The sequence below is a fragment of the Epinephelus fuscoguttatus genome, linkage group LG2 (genome assembly GCF_011397635.1).
Source record: "Epinephelus fuscoguttatus linkage group LG2, E.fuscoguttatus.final_Chr_v1".
Taxonomy (NCBI): domain Eukaryota; kingdom Metazoa; phylum Chordata; class Actinopteri; order Perciformes; family Serranidae; genus Epinephelus; species Epinephelus fuscoguttatus.
The window spans coordinates 41,309,527-41,328,674 of record NC_064753.1 but is presented as its reverse complement, the minus strand read 5'-3'; the positions used below and the strand labels follow the sequence as shown (position 1 = coordinate 41,328,674).

At 43.8% G+C, this 19,148-nt stretch overlaps 1 protein-coding gene across 2 annotated transcripts in view; it reads right to left on the bottom strand.

Moving 5' to 3' along the window:
• LOC125900281 (C-myc promoter-binding protein-like) overlaps positions 1–19,148 on the bottom strand; it is a 96,144-nt gene that overhangs the window by 10,652 nt on the left and 66,344 nt on the right. For both annotated transcript variants that reach the window (XM_049595195.1, XM_049595204.1), the window contains 14 exons: positions 18,081–18,287; positions 17,807–17,935; positions 14,143–14,284; positions 11,577–11,705; positions 9,858–9,977; positions 9,425–9,571; positions 7,169–8,379; positions 5,535–5,754; positions 5,134–5,237; positions 4,284–4,459; positions 3,167–3,334; positions 2,265–2,445; positions 1,666–1,920; positions 1,190–1,307 (listed from right to left, as the gene is read on the bottom strand). In XM_049595195.1, the coding sequence (XP_049451152.1) occupies positions 1,190–1,307; positions 1,666–1,920; positions 2,265–2,445; positions 3,167–3,334; positions 4,284–4,459; positions 5,134–5,237; positions 5,535–5,754; positions 7,169–8,379; positions 9,425–9,571; positions 9,858–9,977; positions 11,577–11,705; positions 14,143–14,284; positions 17,807–17,935; positions 18,081–18,287 (3,307 nt within the window). The remainder of the gene's footprint in view (positions 1–1,189; positions 1,308–1,665; positions 1,921–2,264; positions 2,446–3,166; positions 3,335–4,283; positions 4,460–5,133; positions 5,238–5,534; positions 5,755–7,168; positions 8,380–9,424; positions 9,572–9,857; positions 9,978–11,576; positions 11,706–14,142; positions 14,285–17,806; positions 17,936–18,080; positions 18,288–19,148) is intronic.

Sequence of the window (19,148 nt, the reverse complement as noted above, 5' to 3'; positions counted from 1 at the left end):
GTTCGGCCTATCTACAATCATGATAAAAAAGGTTTTAAGCTATGTTGTAATATGGATTACACAGATTCAACTAAAAATCAACAGTGAGTAAATATGCTTACTGGTTATAATAAATGCATTTGTTTTATTTTCTAAAACAGTAAAATTAGCTTGATTTGATGTGAACAAGAATAAACAAAGCAAAACACAAAGAGGTCACAGAACAGTGATGTGTCCCTGCCTTTGGTTAGAAGCACGCTCAGAGAAGCTACAGAAATGAGACAGAACACAAAACACAACATCTTATAATATATTTAATTTGTTTCTTAATCTCAGTCTCCTCCTGCTGTTCCCACACACATCACTCTGCTGCTGAACTTGAAACAGTTTTTTGTTTTAATCCTATTTTTCTGTTTCTTTGTTTTTGTTTTGTTTCTCTTTTGATGTTCTGAGGTTTAATTGAGTTTAATTCCACTGTTTCTACAGAAAACATTTCAAACTAGAAATACCGTCCCGCGGTTCTAAGCCTCCGCACACCGCCAAGTTTCTCTTATGGTTTATATCCATATCTGTGAAAACATGAACGCTTCACACACATCTTCAACCTGGCAGCACAGAAGATCTCTATCCATCTACAATCAGCACAATTTCAAGGTGGACACTCCAGATTAGAGTCACCAATTCAGTGTCTGACCAAATGTCTTCCCTTCTGTTTCTGACGTATGACGTTGAGTAATGACCAGAAAAGTCGATGTCAAAGTGAAGCTGATCTTTGACCGTTTGGATATAAAATGTCACTTCATTATTATATCCTATTAGACATTTGTGTGAAGTGAGTTATGGCCAAAATCATGTTTTGTGAGGTCACACTGACCTTTGACCTTCTGCCACCAAATTCTAATCAGTTTATTCTTCAGTCCAAGTGGATGGTTTTAAGAAATTCCCTCAAGGTTTTTTTGAGTTGTCATGTTGATCACAGTGACCCTGACCTTTGACCTTTAACTACCAAAATCTAATCAGTTCATCGTTGAGTCCAAGTACATGTTTTTGTCAAATTTAAAGACACTCCTTCAGGACGTTCTTGAGATACATTCACGAGAATGAGACGGACAAACCGACAGCCTGAAAACAGCAGCAGTCAGTACTTGTGCGAGTGTAAATTACCCTTCTGCCTGCTGAATTTTAAAGTGCTGTGTTGTGCGTGACTCACTGTATGTGTTCCAGAGGATGTAGAGAGGCTGGATTGAGTCCTGGTGCAGCTTGAGGTTGTCCCACAGGATCTGGATCAACACGTGTTTACTGTCCTCCGACATCCAGTGACGAGGGACCTGACAAGAGAAAGAGAGTTACTGTGAGTCAGTCGTGTCATTTACAGACAGGATACCCATTTCCACTGTCGCCTGTGTCACTGCATTTAACCAGCACTACATCATTATGGGTAAATCCTGGGTTGGACTTCAGTTAAAAATCTAACTTTAACCCTTTAATAAACAAAAGTGAGATCAGTTGTGAAATTTGGATTTTAAAGAGCAACTTAACAGCATCTCAAAATCTTGTTTTAACTAACCTCCAGCGTTTTAACCTTGTTGGAGTGATGTAAAAGGTACTTTAAGGTGCATCAGTACACTATGACGTCACTGCTGAGTGTGATTATACTGTGTGTGTGTGTGTGTGTGTGTGTGAGACCTGGGAGTCTGTGTTGCAGTGCTCAGAGGTGAGGATGAGACCGGGCAGGTTGCTGGGCAGGTCCAGCCGTCTGAAGTACCACACCAGGTTCCAGTAGATGATGGGATGGTGGTCCACCATGTCGGCCTCTGTGATCACCGGGTCGCCCTCATTCTCCAGCAGACTCTCCAGCTCCTTCCACAGCACCAGCGGGCTCAGGTAGGGAACCGTCACTGGCTCGGGGTTGTGGAGCCGCCACTCCATACTCAGCGGGTCCTGGGTGGGACAAAAATGATCGAGGTGAGATTTCTAATTGTCTTATGTAAATGAGCTGCTGCTTAGCTCTGTAAAATGTCTGGTACGTTGTCAGGATCACAGGCTGTGAATAAAAGTAGACACAGCGACGAGACTGTTCTTAACTTCACTCACTCCGTGTATTTTTAATGTGGACAGGGCAGTTAAAATGAGGGAAAATGTGAAGTCAAGTTGGACTTAAACCATAAAACCTAATCTAAGTCTAGATGACCTGGCAATCACTCAAAGTACCAGCAGTAATGCAGCCCCATAGTAGTATAATAGTAGTGAATGACTCAAATACTCCAACATGTTTACGTCTGTACCATGGCTTCATTGAGACGGCTGGGCAAGCTGCCTGACGTTGGCATACAGCGGTTGACTCGAGAAGCTTCGTCCAGAGGACCGAAGGCGCTGACACTACGAACCATGGGCGCTCCGGGAGACAGCGACCCCTGCCGGCGCTCCGAGGGGATGTTGATACCTTGAGCCCTGGTTGATCGAGTCCTGTGAGGATACGGGGACAGTCAGTTTGTGTCATCAACATTTAAAACATCATAATTATTCCTGAGGAAAGGGTGTTTTTAGTTTGCAATACAGTGAGTCAAGGTGTAGTATAGTTTTACTATTTTATAAAAAAAGTAACACAGACAAAACGGAATCCAGATATTCAAATCACAAACACACAAACAAAACACAACTTTTGTTGCCTGATATTTAGGCACCAGGATATCATGCACTGTTCATCCCTGTTGCTCACACATTTCATAACCATATGAGGGTTTAAACAACCATGTGTTCTCTCTGTTCCCGACACTCACACACACACACACACACACACACACACACACACACACACACACTCACACACGCAAACACACACACACAGAGCTTTGTTTGGACCAGGTGCTGTAGACCATCTCACATTGCTGTTTTACAATGCAGATAGGGAGCATGTGGACGCAGCTACAGTGGGTTCCTACTTCAAAAGCATTGTGTAATCAGACAAACTGGGAGCTGAATGAAGATGAACTGAAAAAGGTGTCATACAGAATATCTGAGAAAAGTTTTCTGCTTGTATTACATCTTCTCTCCTGCCTTCCCACCAAACCAGTCTGAACTACAACTTATTAAATACTACAGCTAACAAAACAGAAAACTTACAAATGTTAGGACCAGCATGAACATAAATGAAGAATGTGCAGTAACACTGGGAGACAGTGAGTACCTTCCAGCCCCTGAGCACTCCTGGACAGCGATCACAGGGGACGGAGGAAAGACTGCAGTTGTAGGACAGGGGGTGGACAAGGTGGACGTCCCCGTGTCCAAACCTGTGGAGGCAGAGTACGACGAGGTCATTGCCTCGTCCACTGACGGGCTGCCCTTCAGGAAAAGCCTGCGGAGAGGAGAAGAAAGGGGGGAATTACATTATATATTATATATCCAGGGAAGTCAAGTCAGGTGTTAATTTTCTGCAGGCCAGGATAATTTATTTTATGAAATGGTTTACTGTCCAGCAGGGGCAGAAATTATTAAGGAGTAAAATGCATCTTATTGAGACTCAAAGTCTCATTTTTATTACAGGCACTGAAAACCTAGGGTTCATCTCAATGCCTGATCTTACATCCACATTTCCCTCACATGCGTCTCTTCCTTGTGTCTTAGCTCCGCCCTCATAAAACACAGGGGAGAGATGCGAGGCTGAGACGCGAGGAGAGAAGAAACAAGAAGATTTGTCTTTAGAGAAATGAGACCTCCTTTCCTCTAAAGCGTCACATGAAGCCACGTCCGTTTCTGATGACAGCAGCAGCTGATCACAGCTAGATCAGCTGGCAGGAGGCTTTATTAACAGCTACAGAAACTTTTAATGGAGTTTGTGACTGCACACACATAATGTTATATGTTATATGTACATCCTCTTCAGTTCTTCTTCAGTCCAGAACTGAAGAAGCCTCTTGGATTAGAGGTGACACATCTTCAAGAAACTCAAGCAAGACGAAGTTGCCTACGATATAGCACTTAAGATTACCATGACTTGGATAACTAAGAATCTTCACCAACAAGTACGAAAAATCTTATATCTGGAGGGGAAAAATAAAATACAGTACAAGAAACACAGTACAAAGAGGAGAATGGCTTCATCCACCGAGGTTTAAATGCTACAGATCTTTTGATAATTTGGCAATGTGCAATAAAAACGTATTGTTCCATATTTGACCTAGAAAAGGCAATCACATAAGAACAGATACAACAGAATTACCGCACCCCTCTGAAAAAAGGAATTCATAACTCTGTCACAAAATTTATTTTTTACAGCAGGTCAGCACTGCAGTGTCATCATCTACCTGCCGGGTCCTCGCATATCCCTGATCTCTACGTTGAGGAAGGGCAGGAAGGGGTTTCCACAAAAGGGACAGGTGGTGTTCAGGTTGGAGTCGTCTGCCGTCCAGCCGGCCATGATCTCCTCATCGTACACCAGGCAGTCACACGTCTTACAGCGAGAGCAGCTGGAAATCAGCAGCTGGAAGCACACACACACACACACACACACACACACACACACACACACACACAGGCAGGCAGGTGAGCTTACAAATGAAAGGTAAACAAGATTTAAAATAACATCTAAATCACTTCTGAAAGCTGTTATATTGTAAATGCAATGTATCCTAAAATATGCCTGCTATTGTAGTTAAAGGCTGAGGATCAATTTCTGTTTTCTGCAGGACTTAATTGAACAAAACAGTGTACCACCAAGATGCAAGATGAAGTCTACTGCTATGCCCTCAGGTTTATACACTGTAAGTTTGAACTGTTGTAGCCAAATATACCAGTGTAATAAAATATTCTGCTGAGGGAGAATCTTCATGATTAGCTTGTAAAGCAGTCTGCCATTCTTAAAAGATATGAAAGCTTTTTTAAAACTACCAATTTGTAGTGAAATTCCATCAGAGAATTCATTCCTGCCAACATGACATGGGCCAGCACCCACTTTATATCTCCAGCAGGAAGCCAAACTGGATGCAGAAAAATACATTTCAATCCAAGATGTCTATAAAGTGGTTCTTAGAACTAATTTTGAAAATTTGTACAAATAACATTTCATATCAAACAAATATTTCTGGTTTCCTGACTTTTACATCCAGTTTTGAACCGCTGAATTCTACTTTTCAAATTTCCATCTTGTAGTTTTACCTCCATGGCGTAGTTGTTGAAGATGCTGGTGTTGCTGGTGTACCGTGACGAGCCGAGGTCCGACTTTTCTGGCAGAGGGAAGCCGGGGGGCGAGAGGACACATTCTGCAGGAGTACAAAGGATGATTACAATATGTGACGGTACCTAAGGAGTCAAGACATCACTAACAGTACATATTTATCTATATATTTACATACATATTAAATATTTCTTGATGCATTTTAGGGAAAAAAAAAAGTCATTTGTGACAACATGACTGGACTCTTTCTTCCTATGTGTGCTGGTGACGGCTCTATTGTAAACTGTTTGGGTTTACTAGGGAGACTGTTGTTTTAATATTTGATCCTAATAGAGCCAAGGAAAGCTGTTAATGTCTCCTGTCACGCGAGGGTCGCTCTTACCAGGGAGCAGAGATGAGGGTCTCCCGACACTGGAGCCTGCAGGGGGGCTGTCCAGTCTGCTGCGGAGAGGGCTGCGTCTGGGGCTCCTGCGGGGACCATTCCTCGGTGGAGAGATCACGGAGCCCTCTGACTCCCCACAGTCCGCCTCATCCAACAGGGAAGAGCAGTCTGGATCTCCAACACCGAGAGAGGACACACTCAGTCGGTCACTGTGACCGTCCTGAAGGAGCAGAGAAGAGCCAGGCAGGTTAATATCATCATGGACTGCACAGATGTCTAATCTTAAAATCATAACAGTCACAGCAAAGAGCCAAGTTCAGCACATACTAACAACAGAGTGCTCACAGGAAATATAACACAAATACAAACCCTGATATGTTTTACGAGAAGCAAACAACCTGAAAAACTACATCTATCTATGACATTAAGCGCACAAGCCTTGAAGTGTCATATAACAATGATACAAAAGAAACCCACAAACTGTGCTGCTGATTAAGATGAATAGAAGCTTTAGTGAAAAGTTCACACACTGTCACGTTGCCTGATCCACATTTTAGCACCGTGTCAGCACTGAACAAAAGGGCTGGCAGGCGGCTGATATCACAGTACATTTCGTACGTGGCAGGATGATTAATGCCGCCTGTGTGGTACAAGGGGAGTTTTTTGTTGTTGTTAATAGATTTTGGAAACAGTAACACCCAGAGAGCAGACAAGTTGGTAAATGGAGGCTTTTACACAGGAAAAAATACTGTGAGACCCAAAAAGGCCACAAGATGGCAGCAACACTTCATCTTCATGCTACTGAGAGCCTTAGAAACTGGTCTGCCACAGTGCTAAAATACAATTTCACCAGTGTTCATGCAGATTTAGCCCATTTATTACAGGCCATACTTGCATTGCATTGCTGAACATTAATAGATTGAGATATGTCAGATTTTTCTGACTTTTTTCAATTAAAATGAAATATATAGGTTAAAATTAGGTCACTATTTCTATATAAGCTATTTGGAGCGCTGTGCTCTGAAAAGTAGAATATGACAGATTCATTTCTCTGACTCACATAACAATTTTATCTGAGTGATCTTGAAAATACTGGGGCACAGAAATATGGTCACAGATAAATGAAGGTTGAGAGAGTTTTGTCTACCCAAGGCAGCCACTGGTTACCAATTATTTTCTGTATGTTACCAAACTATTTAGCAGAGACTAAAAACCTGCATGTGTTGGGTAACCAGTGACCTTTTTTGTTGCTTGGTAATCTTTATTTTAATCTGCATTACCAAATTACAATGACTTAAAGGTGGCGTTGTTGATATTTGAACTCAACACCCAAACAAATATACCTCACCCATCAGTGCTCCTTCAGAAGTTTCAGTGATATCTGCGATGTTATTTATGTTTCATTACTATCATGGTGTCGTTCTGTTCCTCATGGGCGAGGACATGGAAGAGGGAGATTAGCATGCACAGTGTTGTGCAGCTCAGTCGGAGCCACTTTGTTTGTTTCCCATTTACAGGGCTGTTTATGAGCGCTAGATTTTCAGAGCACACGCAGATCAGACAGCTGGGAGATATCTAAATTTAGCAAAAACTGTATTGGAATAGAATCAGACTTTAACAACAAGACTCTGTACCTTGGTAGGTGTGGTGTAAGTGGCGAGACGGGAGTACCAGCGGCTTGCCTTCTCTGCCACACCCTTCCCAGCAGAGACCATGCTGGTCTTAAAGACATCAAGCGTTGGTGTGAGCAGAGTGTCCAGAGCAAAAGAGGAGGAGGAGGGCGAAGGTGACGCCAGGCTCATCCTGTCTGCCCTCTCCCTGTAAGGGCTAGGTCGAGGGCTGGCACTGGGAGTTGTGCTAGAGCTGCGACAGGAAGGAGATGACAAGAGGCGCTGGCGTGAGATGGGCTGGGAGGGCGAGGGTGGGTGGAAGGTGCGGGAGCGTGGCATCCCAGAAGTCCTTAGGGGGGAGGTGTGGGGTAGGCTGGCTCTGCGGGGGGCAGAGAGTGAGGAAGGGTGGAGGAGGAGAGGGCTGGCCGGGTCCGGCAGATCCAGACTGGGTGTACGGCTGCTCAGCGGGCTGCCCATGTGGTTCATGTATAGCTCGATCTCTCTGGCCAGGTGCCTGCGGGCGCTCGGCGTGCTGGCCCCTTCCCCCTCTGGGTACTGATCCTCATTTTGCTGCTCAGTTTGTGACTCTGCTGCCAGCAGGGATAGAGGGTCGTAACCTGTTTGTATGTCTGTGCGCTTCACAGTTCCTCTGGACGTCACAGAGCTTATGCCACCGTAGCTGATGCTGCGTTCGACAGGTTTCTTATGAGATTTGCTCAGTTTGTGGGAGCTCATGCCAGCCCCTGTGGCAGGCTTGTCTAAGTCCAGGTCCTCCAAGTCAAAAATGACGTCTGTGTTACTTCTGTCCTCATCACTGGAGTCCTGTCCCTCCCTCTCCTCGTCCTCCTCCCTGTGTTCCTGACATCTAGAGGCACCTGCCTTAGCCGCCACTGCCTCTAACCCGCCCAGAGCCAGTGAACGAGGCCTCTTACTCTTACTGAAGTTGGCACCGGAAAGAATTTTGACGTCTGCGCCCAGGTGTCCTGCGATTTTGTCTGGGTCAGTTTCACCCTGGCTCATACCCAGACCGAGGACAGTGGTGCCACTGCCGCAGCTGCCCACCGCATCACTGCTCAGCCGGAGGCCTCTCACACCCTGCCAGTCAAGAGCCGAGCCGCTGCTGGTGCTGCCCACCACCTCTTCCAGAGCACTCTTATGTCTCCTGAGCAAACTGTTGGTATGAACCTCACCGATCTCATCCAGGGAGGAAGTGAAGAGGAGACCTGCAACATGGCCTGCGATAGAGGGAGGGGAAGAAGTGACATAAGTGAGCAATTACAAAGCTGGGAGAAGGAGCGTTTTAGAGAAACAACCCATCACTACACTTAAAATTCTACTGCATGGGCCACTCACAGCAAGCAGAAGTTAGATGGTACATTCAGCAGTTAAAGTCAAATCAGTTTCACATTCTGACAACAAGCTAAGATCAGCTCAGACCAATGATTCGTGATGAGATGAGTTGAAACTTGCAACTACGTGCAATGTCCCTGTCTTCAATCTTTTAAAACCTGCCAGTTTACACCAATGCAACTACACAAAACGGTGTATCGTCTCCAAAGCAACATCGTCTGGCTTTTCAGATACAAGTAACGACTGTAAGAGTACTTTGTTTTTTGAGTAGGAGATGTCTAACATGAAAATGCGCAGCCAGTAGCAGCAACAACAAGCCATACACATACTGACACGGAGTGAGGATGGAGACCGACATACGTGTCAACCGCCAAGAGGCTGAACATGAGTCTGGCTCGGCAGGGACAGAAAGCTGTTGTCAGAGAATGCCACGGCAAGTGAGCACGACGTCTACTGACAGTCTGTAATTGACCTCGCCAGTTGAGTTCACTACAAACTGATTGGCTGTTCAAACAGCTGACGTGCCTCACATTCTAAAACCAACCACCGGTGACTTGACAGGCTGAGTAGCAGCTAACGCCGTCACCCAGCTTGAGTCAAGCTGAGACGAGCCAATTCACACCGCTCTAACGTTCTAAAGTGGTGTTGTCCCATCGCAAATCTTTGGTCTGAACTGGGCTTTAATAAGCTGCAGCTCTGATAATTTAATCCAGCTCCCTCTCCATAGCAACAGCAGCCGAGGCTCATGGGTAATGAAATAATTAAAACTGATGATCTGAGATCTACAGTATCAGTAAGTTACAAGACTTCTGTTGTTGAGAAACATTGAGGACAAAATGAAAAGAAAACTGAAGTGGGAATTCACAGTGGAGAAAATCATCTCCACCCACTCTGCAGAACTATTTAATCTATTTAGGTTTTCTTCTTTACCTGCACTGGCGGAGCTCTTGGGTTTACAGGATGAATCGTCGTATGGACAGCTGCTGCGAACAATGCCGCGGGGTTTGAAGGACTGAACCTCCATGTCCAGCTGAGGGAGACAGTCTTTACTCCCCTTGGCACTCTCTGTCTCTGACACTGCAAACACAGAAATTACAATTTAAAATCAGTCCTTTTTTTGTTAATGTGCGGCACAGCTTGAAACACAGCACTGCTCTTCAAAAAAAAAAATCCACTGAAGGACAACACACGACTGAAAAGCTTTGATATTGAAGAACTAAAAGGAATGAATCATCTCTGGAGGAGAAGATCAAGGCAGAGGAAGGGGAAATCCCGTGTGGCTGCTGGGCTGCCAAGTTATCATTTCTTAGAAGGTATAGCAGACAGAAATATCAGGTGATATTAGATCAGACAGACTACTGACAGGAGCTGCAGTCGCTCTCCTTCTTGTCATCTTTGTCAGGGGCAGACTCCTGAGCAGTGGGGTCTCCTCTCCGAACCTCCTCTTTGGACAGGGAGTTATAACCCAAATCTGATTGATCCCCTAGACAAAAAAGAGAAAAACACAGTTGAAATTAGATGAGAGGAAGACAACAGGGTCTAATATTAAACCACAAGATCACAGAAATATGCAACACAACGCATGGAAATCTATGCAGAGGATTCAAGTACAACATTTTCAGGACGTCTTTTCTCTCAAAATAGCTGCTCTTCAACAACATCGTACGAGACACAACCTGTTCAGACTTAAAGGCCAAGTTCTTTGTTTAACTGAACTCAACAAAAACAGCTTTTTGGTGTAAACAGTTTCAGCCTATTGTGACTTTACCCTGTGGTAGGAGATGTAAATGAAACATACATAAAGAAAAAGCTAGTGAGGCGTTTCTTCCCTTTCATCTCCTCAATTCTGGGAGGCACATCACTGTTGCAGAGGAGAGGAAATAGCAGCTAAGCTGCGCTGGATAAAAAGAATCCTCCTCAGGGCATGCAGAGATCTACAGTTACTGTAAGGAAACTAACTGCAGTTTCACAGCTGCTAATGAATTTAACTGTTAGGACTTGACGTTGGGGGGAAAAAAAAACTGCCGTCACTCCAGGCTGACTCTTCCATCTGTCTCTAAAACTTCCCCGGGTCTCCAGGCAACCAGCTGTCTGCTGATTTGTTCTCCTCTTTCATCTTTTCCGTGAACCTTCGTCTCTAAATAAAGCATGAGGCTGCACAGCTCGGCTGTAATACAGTATGGAGTTACTTGCAACTGATGGCAAGAGACAAAACTCATTTCAGGACTGTAATAATCAATGATCTGCACATCGTGGTCCCTCCCTCCTGCTGCGCTGGGAGCTATGGTTCCCTCGCAGTCTTTCTGCACGCAGGGCCACGTCTCCTGCCACGGTGCCATCTCCATGATTAAAATGATTTCCGTAATCAAAAAGAATGTGCCTCTGGGTAATTGCTCGCCATAACTGAAAATGACAAATCACTCTGTGGTGAAGCGAAGAGTGAGAGTGAGGGAGAAAAAAGAGATGAGCAAGAGAGGAGCAGCAGACTGTGATGTGTCGAATAGAGAGATGACACAGAGAAGGACAGAGGGGCCAGATCACAGAGACCGAAATGAGAGCGTGTCGATGAAAGGGCTGAAGACGACAGGAAATAAAAACGTTGCAGAGTAGGTAAGATGAGACAGAGAAATGCAACCAGAGAGAGACAGACATGCAGACTGACAGAGAGGTTTACCTGGGTGGAGGGTGGCTTCTCTGAGCTCAGAGCCCCCCCAGTGTGAGTGGGCCACCGGGGCCCTGGTGCCCGCGCCGCCGCCCCCACGGCCGACTGCATGCAAGGGCAACACAGGCAGGGCCAGAGTGAAGGGCAGGGTTAGGGACAGAGCACAGCAGAAACCACAGCCGCAAAACCAGGGTGAGACATGGATGGATAACAGGGACGAAAGGAAGGTTGAAAAAACAGGCAGCAGAGGGAAGGAGGTTTAAGAGGAAGAGGGAAAACGAGGAAGAGGCCGGTCGGTGAGTGAATGGGACAAATGGAGGAAGGAGGATAAAAAAATGTCATTGAGAGAGAAGAAAAAGATGTAGAACAAGATGGCTGCCTGTGAAAGACTGAGTCAAGCAGCAGCCATGTTGAGTGTACCTGTGCTAGATCTATCGTCAGTGGGGTCTACTTTGGCGGAGTCAGTGGTGTAGGGGCCCTGCTCAGCCAGGTTAGTGTCGGCAGAGCTATCCAGGCTGCCGTGACTCACAGCGTCCAGGTCACTGCCATCTGCCCAAAGACAACAAGGCGTTAAAAGAAGCTGACCGCCACTTCTGCTCCACAACTCCTCTTCTTTTTATGCTTTCAATATGTTTTTGTGTTGATAAGCAGGTGACAATAACTATCCCATCGAGTCTACGGTGTTTTTAACAGCAGGAAGAAACAGTATTTTGATGCTGTCTTACTTCTCTTATTTGATTTAAATCCAGTTGAACGAGCACAAACACTAAGAATGATCAACAACATGAGAAAGAATGTTTAAAAGCTGAAAAAATACTTAATGCATAAAGCTGAGATGTGACTAATGATAATGAATAAATTCGTCCCACTAGGATAAAACAGCAGTTGTAACACTTTCATTTACGAGTCCCATAGTTTCCTAACACTTTACTAGAGAGGAACTGATGTGCAACTATAAATACTTAGGACAATTAAGATGTAAATTGGTACTAATTACATGGAAAACAAAGACTGACTAAAGTGTTAGACTCCAATTCCAATTAACTCCTAGCATTAACTAGAGTTTTTTCGTCAGTGCACAGCATGTGAGACGAACAAGTGACCAAATTTCCCTCTGTAAGTGCCAAATTACATAATTACTTCCAGGAAACCTCTTGGAAATTAAAAGAAAATAACAGGAGACATTACAATAATAACTGGCCTGTAGTTTAACCTCTTATGTCACTGTGAGAACATATTATGTATGATGTGTAGGATGGGAGTGGAGTGGGAGCGTGGCTTATGTCTCTTATTAGTGTGTAAAGATGAGCGTGTTTTACAGGAACCTTTGTCTCTTTCAAACTGAGGAGCATTTTAGAACACAACGCTTACAACTGGTCACAGGGAGTATTTTTAAGAAGCAGGGATTAGCGGGGACTGGGATTAGCATGCACTGGGTGTGCAGGTGTTCACTTGCATGCAGGGGAGTTAAATCACACATGTTGAAGTAGTTGTGTTTTGTAGTTTTACCTGTTCAGCTCTGCCAGACATTAATTACAGCTGATGAACTGGATTATTAAACATGATGGATAGTTTGACGTCCTTGTCTGAGCTTGAGATAGCTGGATGTGACTGTGAGATTGTAGAAGGACTCAGAGTTGTTACCTCCGCCAGGCAAAAGCCTGGAGGGGATCATGCATTCGATCATGTGTGCGTACCTGTGTGCATGCATCTATCTGAATATCCACAGCTAATCTGTATACGACTGGACACACCAGCCTCATATTTTTTTCCCAATGTCAGCGTGGGTTTTCTCCGGGTACTCCAGCTTCCTCCCACAGTCCAAAGACATGCAGGTTAATTGGTGACACTAAATTGTCCGTAGGTGTGAATGTGAGTGTGAATGGTTGTCTGTCTCTATGTGTCAGCCCTGTGATAGTCTGGTGACCTGTCCAGGGTGTACCCCGCCTCAGCTGACCCAATGTCAGCTGGGATAGGCTCCAGCCCTCCCACGACCCCCAACAGGATAAGCAGTTACAGAAAATGAATGAATGAACTATTTTATTGGTTGCTCTGTTTTATACCATCATTGGCTGCTGACTCCTTAATTCTCTTGACTGGTCTGTTTGAGAACTTTTGTCTAGGGACAATAGTCGTGGCGGTCATGTTAGTCTTTTTCACTTTAGGACTGACATTTAGGAATTGTTTGAGGTTAGTTTCTTGACTACTCTGGCAACACATTGATAATGTATCCTGCATAATGTCTCCCCTTTTTACATGTCAGTCTTGGCCTTGCCGAGTACAGCCATGCCACGACTATTTGTGTTTCCATTATCAGTTTAGACGCACTGTGCCACGCCAAGCCGTGCTAGACATGGACCTTCTCAGGAGTAGGTCCATAAGCTGGGCTGCCTGCCCTCAAGCGGGTGGCGGTGACGTCACACTGACTACAGCCAAACCCCGATAACCCCTGTTTTCCCCTCACAGTCTGCCCTGCACTCCATGTGTCTCACCAACATGCCTGCAGACACACCTGGCAGAGATCTGCACTCTACTGAGCGCACTTTTCTAGTTTAACATGTTAAAATTCTTCACTTTGATCTATAAGTCATCTTTGTGTATATTGTTGAATGTTGAATGATAAATTATCATTAGGGACTCGTCTAAGTGATTTTTGATGTCTACGATCACTTTGTACCAAATGTGCCGGTATGTAATTTGAGATCCTTTGGCCAGAAGTCTTTTTTCTGGGCCCCGCAAGGGGCCAAAGCATTTTTAGTCAGGGCCCCGAGGCTCTGGAACAATTTGCCCAAGGAAATCAGGTCAGCTGAGTCAGTGATCTCTTTTGAGTCTCTTCATAAAACATACTCTATCCTGATTTTACATGAGTTTTAATTTTCTTTTTACTGTCTTTTGTATTGTTGCAGGTGTGTGCATCAGATTCTCTTCATGACTAACTGAGACGTTCCATTTCTCAGACATGCAGAATGTTACTGATCACAGTTACCTGACAGAGGGCTCTGGGTGAGGGGAGCATGTCGTCGCAGTGCCCGTTTGAACTGTGCCACGCCCAGAACGACATTTCTCAGCTTCATCCACAGGAAGTATCCTCCTCTGGTGCTAGAGGGCCACGTGCTCTCCAACACCGCCTGGACACCAGCAGGAGAGACACAGAGGAGAAGGAAAAATATCAGAAGGAGGGAGGAGATCAGGGTGACTGAAGGGAATAAAAGGCTGCTGCGAAATTACTTTTTAAAGCGATCACATTTTCTCGAAGCAGTGAGGCAAGTCGTTCATTTTTAATTCAAATAATGGAAATTATGGAAGGTTTTTTTTTTTTTTTGTTCCACCACCTTCCACCATGAAATGTTCTTATATTCATCTGTTAAATAAATCACTGAACATGAAGTGTCTGAACACAGTGAGAGTATAGTGTGAAGTGCAGCTCCAGCTTCATTCATTCATTTTCAACAAAACATTTTGTGTTGACAGTTTCAGTTCACTCACAATCACTGGGTGAACTAAAACTGACCCAACGTCTGCTCCGTATAAACTCATCTTGCATGAATTTTTCATCAAAGGCTTTAACTGCAGCAGTGTTCGTTCCACAGTCACTCTCAACGTCAGGAAGGGAAAAGGAAAGGCACTGCAGCTGTTGGTGGCCAAGTCACGTTCAACAGTCTCTGTCTGCTCTTAAAATACACTTCAGAATCCCCCTGAGAAAAAACACGATTGGTATGCCACTGACTGGTCTTATTATGCTGGCTGCTCCTGTGTGAAGGCCTTCAGAATTTGGGCCAGGTGAAATGAGGCTGTTACCAGCGATGTTAAGACAACAGAAGCATAACAATATGGCCACAGGCACACTAACCGTATGATGTGATGTAGGATGGTATAAAAAACAGACACCACCCAAGAATTATTGCCACCTCTTTCATATCTGATCAATGGATATGAAGCTACAGCCAAGAGATGGTCAGCTTGTGAAAGTAACTACCAGGGCTTCAACACTAGAAACATGTGGGCTGGACTGAGATCCAACACTGACGACAAAAGGGGCGTTAGCAGTGCTGAGGTAATGTCTGCATCTCTCCCAGATGACCCGGACACGTTCTATGCAAAGTATGTAAACAACTCCCCGGACACCTGCCCACTGGTAATATCCTGTGTGCAGGTCTTTTAAAGGGATTAACCCACGCAAGGCACCTGGACCTGATGGCATCTCTGCTGAGCTCTCAAGGTGTGTGCAGACCAGCTGGCAGATGCTTTTTACAGGTATTTTCTACCAATCGCTGCTCCACTGTTTGCTGTCCACTGTCTCTGTCCCCCAAAAGACCACCTAAGACCCCCCCAGAGCTCACATATTACAGTAGTTTTTCATTTCCAATCATAAACAAACCTCTATTAAGTGATTACAAGACTGGTTGATGGGTAATATGTATCAAAAGGCTGGCTCTTATTAGCTACCTGTTGTGGAGAACATTTATTTACACAGATATGTGCATAAAGGGTTTGTGTGGTTTCTCATCCAAATAATAGTGCTGTTTTTGTGGAGTCTAACCCACCAAGGCCAAAACAAAGTGTACTGTAGATAAAAAGAGGTAGTTGTTCAAAGTTTCCTGCTGTGGTGTGAAACCCTGACCAAGTCTATCTTGACTTAATGATGTCGATACTTCTTGGTTTGTTATTGTTGTTTCTCCACAGGATTGAACTCTCTGGTTTTTCCACTGTTGTTAGTCTGAAAAGTACCGTCTAAAGAAATAAATGGGTATGAAAAAATGTGAAATAAATTGTGTGTAAAAATGCTTGATGCTCCCAGACTGGATTACACCTCAACAACATCCCAGAAACCCAATGACTGGTGGAAAACTTAAACTATGTTTTGTTTTTCTTGCGCTGCATATAATAATCTGATACCTGGCTGGTGTTTTCAGCAACTTTGTGTTATCTTGTAAATCTATGTCTCCTGATGACCTTCAATGTTGAGTGAATGTCATTTTTTAATTTATTTTTTTCTCTTATTATTACCACTATCTCTCCTGAGCCCAGAAAAGACTGTAGAAATTGACTTGAATTGAATCATGCTATTACACAGTGCCTCGCCTCAGGTGCCGTTCTGCAGAGAACAGGTATATTTAAATGGAAAATGACAGGAACACAGGTCACTACAGTGATGACTCTGGCATGGAGAACTTTTTGTAGGGAGGCATCAAGGTTATCTTAGCTCCAATTTCCTACATGGGTTTTATGTTCTTTTCAGTTTCAGGAAGAATTTAGTTTTCTGGAGCAACTAAACATTTCTAATTTCTCAATTTTGTTCTTACTTATTGCAGTTTTACTTTAGAAACCTGAGTTAAAGCTAACAACAAACCATGTAGATTTTATAAATAGATAAGTGCTTATGCATACACAGACACCTCTTCCCTCCTCCTTCACATTGTTGGACTAAAGGGGGAGCAGCTTCACTGGATACTGCTCGTGTCAGTGGAGGAATCAGCCACCTTGTCCCTCAAGCCTTCTATTTCCAAGATAAAATAAGATCCTCCAAGGCGTCAAAACACAACAGAGCAACCTTTATTGCCGCCTTGTCTCCTGACAGCCTGGTCCCTCAGCAGCCAATTTACTTTTTTTGCTCCCTGGGTTGCCAGATCAAGGACAGTTTGGGATGATAACAGAGTCACGATTCATCCTGACACCTGGGGACGATCGCACACGATGGCGAACAACCTCGAGGGGGACACCGCAAATGGCACCAATGTTTCTTTTTATCTGCGAGCCGAGCGTCTGCAGAGGCATCACTGTGATAAAGTACTGACCAGGGAGGAATTAATTTTAGTGATGGAACAACTGAGCACAACGTTGTAATAATTTGGATGCAATTATTTATGTGGCTATTGTTATTCATGAAAAAACAATCGACGTGGGCTGCAATCAGTCTGATTTATTATACATCATATAGTGTTCTGAGGTAGTTTTATCCATCCAAGGCATGGCTTTACCTTTTGAAAAACTGCATTTGATCAGCGTCTTTAAAACTCATTTTACTTGACAAAGTTATTTCATGTAATTTATAATAACATTCCAATACTCATATTTTTCTGCACTCAAATATCAACTTCCTCAAACTTTTATTTATGTCTTTAATCACATCTGATATACAGTGACGTACCCTCTGATGTACTCCACAGTAAGTTTATCATACTTTCTCATATAGTAGCCTGTCACTATGATGCAAATTTGTACAGTAGCCAATTCTCCTGACTTTAATTGTATTTTATTGCTCTGACTAAGCCTGCGTCTTCATCCATTACAGCTGATGGAAAAGGGAGTATCCCATCAGACAGTCTTCCCAGAGATTTGTTTGACGTTCGGCTGTCATGGGTGTGTTCACACATTAGTCAAACTTGCAGCATGATCAGCAGAATATTCTTAACACACCCACCTAAGGAACACCACACCCAGGGTGACAGTATAGCACTTGGGAGTCCCAGTGCTAATATATTTATATTAGTGTCTGTGTGAGACACTGCACTGGGAAGGTATTGCTGAGCTGCACCCTTTATCCACCTTTAAATCCAAGGCCACTGTCTTTGTAAATAAGCCTCACTGGCAGATTTACCTCACACCACTTTATTAATCATATATGACATGATTTCTGGCGTGTTCTGTACCTTGTTGTAGTAGCCGTAAGTGATGGCATTGGGGTGGACTCCAGCTTTCTTCATCTCAAAGAGGACTCTGACCGCCAGGACAGGTTGGCCATACTGCCCACACAGCTGCATCAGAACCCGGTAGCAGACCTGTACAGAAGTTACACATGTGTGATTGTTTAGGCAGAAAGACAACAAGCCCCAGGAACAGACGTTGGTGTGAGACAAAAAGTTAAATTCAAACATTGCTTTCACTGTCAAATATAGCAAAAATCCATGGGAATGGTCAATGTACCTCGTCAGGGGGCTGTAATTTCTTTGCCTGCATCTTCCTGAGGACGTCGTAAGCAGTGCGCAGAGCCCGCACCTTGGAGTGGCACACCTTCACGTATGCTGGCAGACAAATAAACCACAGGCCGTAGCAGTGACGGAGCAGGCACTTAGACCAGAGCTGCGGGATAGACGAGTACTTCTTGGCTATCTTCTGGGCTGATTTGATTTCCTGAGATTGAAAAGAAAAACAAGTTCTCTTCACAAATTAGGCTCATAGACATGTTGGATTTCTAGTTAGAGATAATGTGTGTGTACAAGTTAAATAACAGACATCCATCCCATCACTCTTGACACAGCGAATCATATCAATTTTCTTTCCATTATTACAAAGAAATAAAACTTCCATTTCCTTAGCTATATGATATCTAATCTTAAAAAGCTTTGGGCAGATACCATACAGTTTTTGCAGTAAATGTGTTATTTTTGCCTATTGTATTTTAATATTTCTGCAGACTGGGGTCCCCGAAGCATCTTGGAGTTTGATAAATTGGGTATGACTGAATAGTTGAGACTCTTGCGGATTCAATCAGCCCAATTTTATTCATATGTGATGATGTTAGTCCCAATAGTAGCCATTTCGTTGTAGTGAGAACATTTTTGAAACTCGAACTCACTGTAAAGAAATGGCCTATGGTGACCTCTAGGATAATGACAGCCTCATGAAACTTCACAATCATAAACTAGAGCCCTTAAGCATTCAGGGGATGGATAGATTTCATAGGTATATCGACAATATGGGGGTTTCTCAGCAGTTTCCAGAACAGAGGTGCTTGCCATTCAATCCCCAAAAAAGGCAGCTCTTACAGAAAGCTACAAATGTCATAAGATGTTGAAGATTTCTGACACCAAATCAAAGCATGGATTTTTATCAATCCTGGAGTGGTCAGAAAACAGTTAATATTTGCACCTAATCTGTGTAACAAATGGTATCAACCCAAATATTTGTGCAACAATTCGCAATGGCCATCAAATACCTACATCATAATGTAATAATCTTTTAAACACAATGCTTATAACATATTTATGAGTA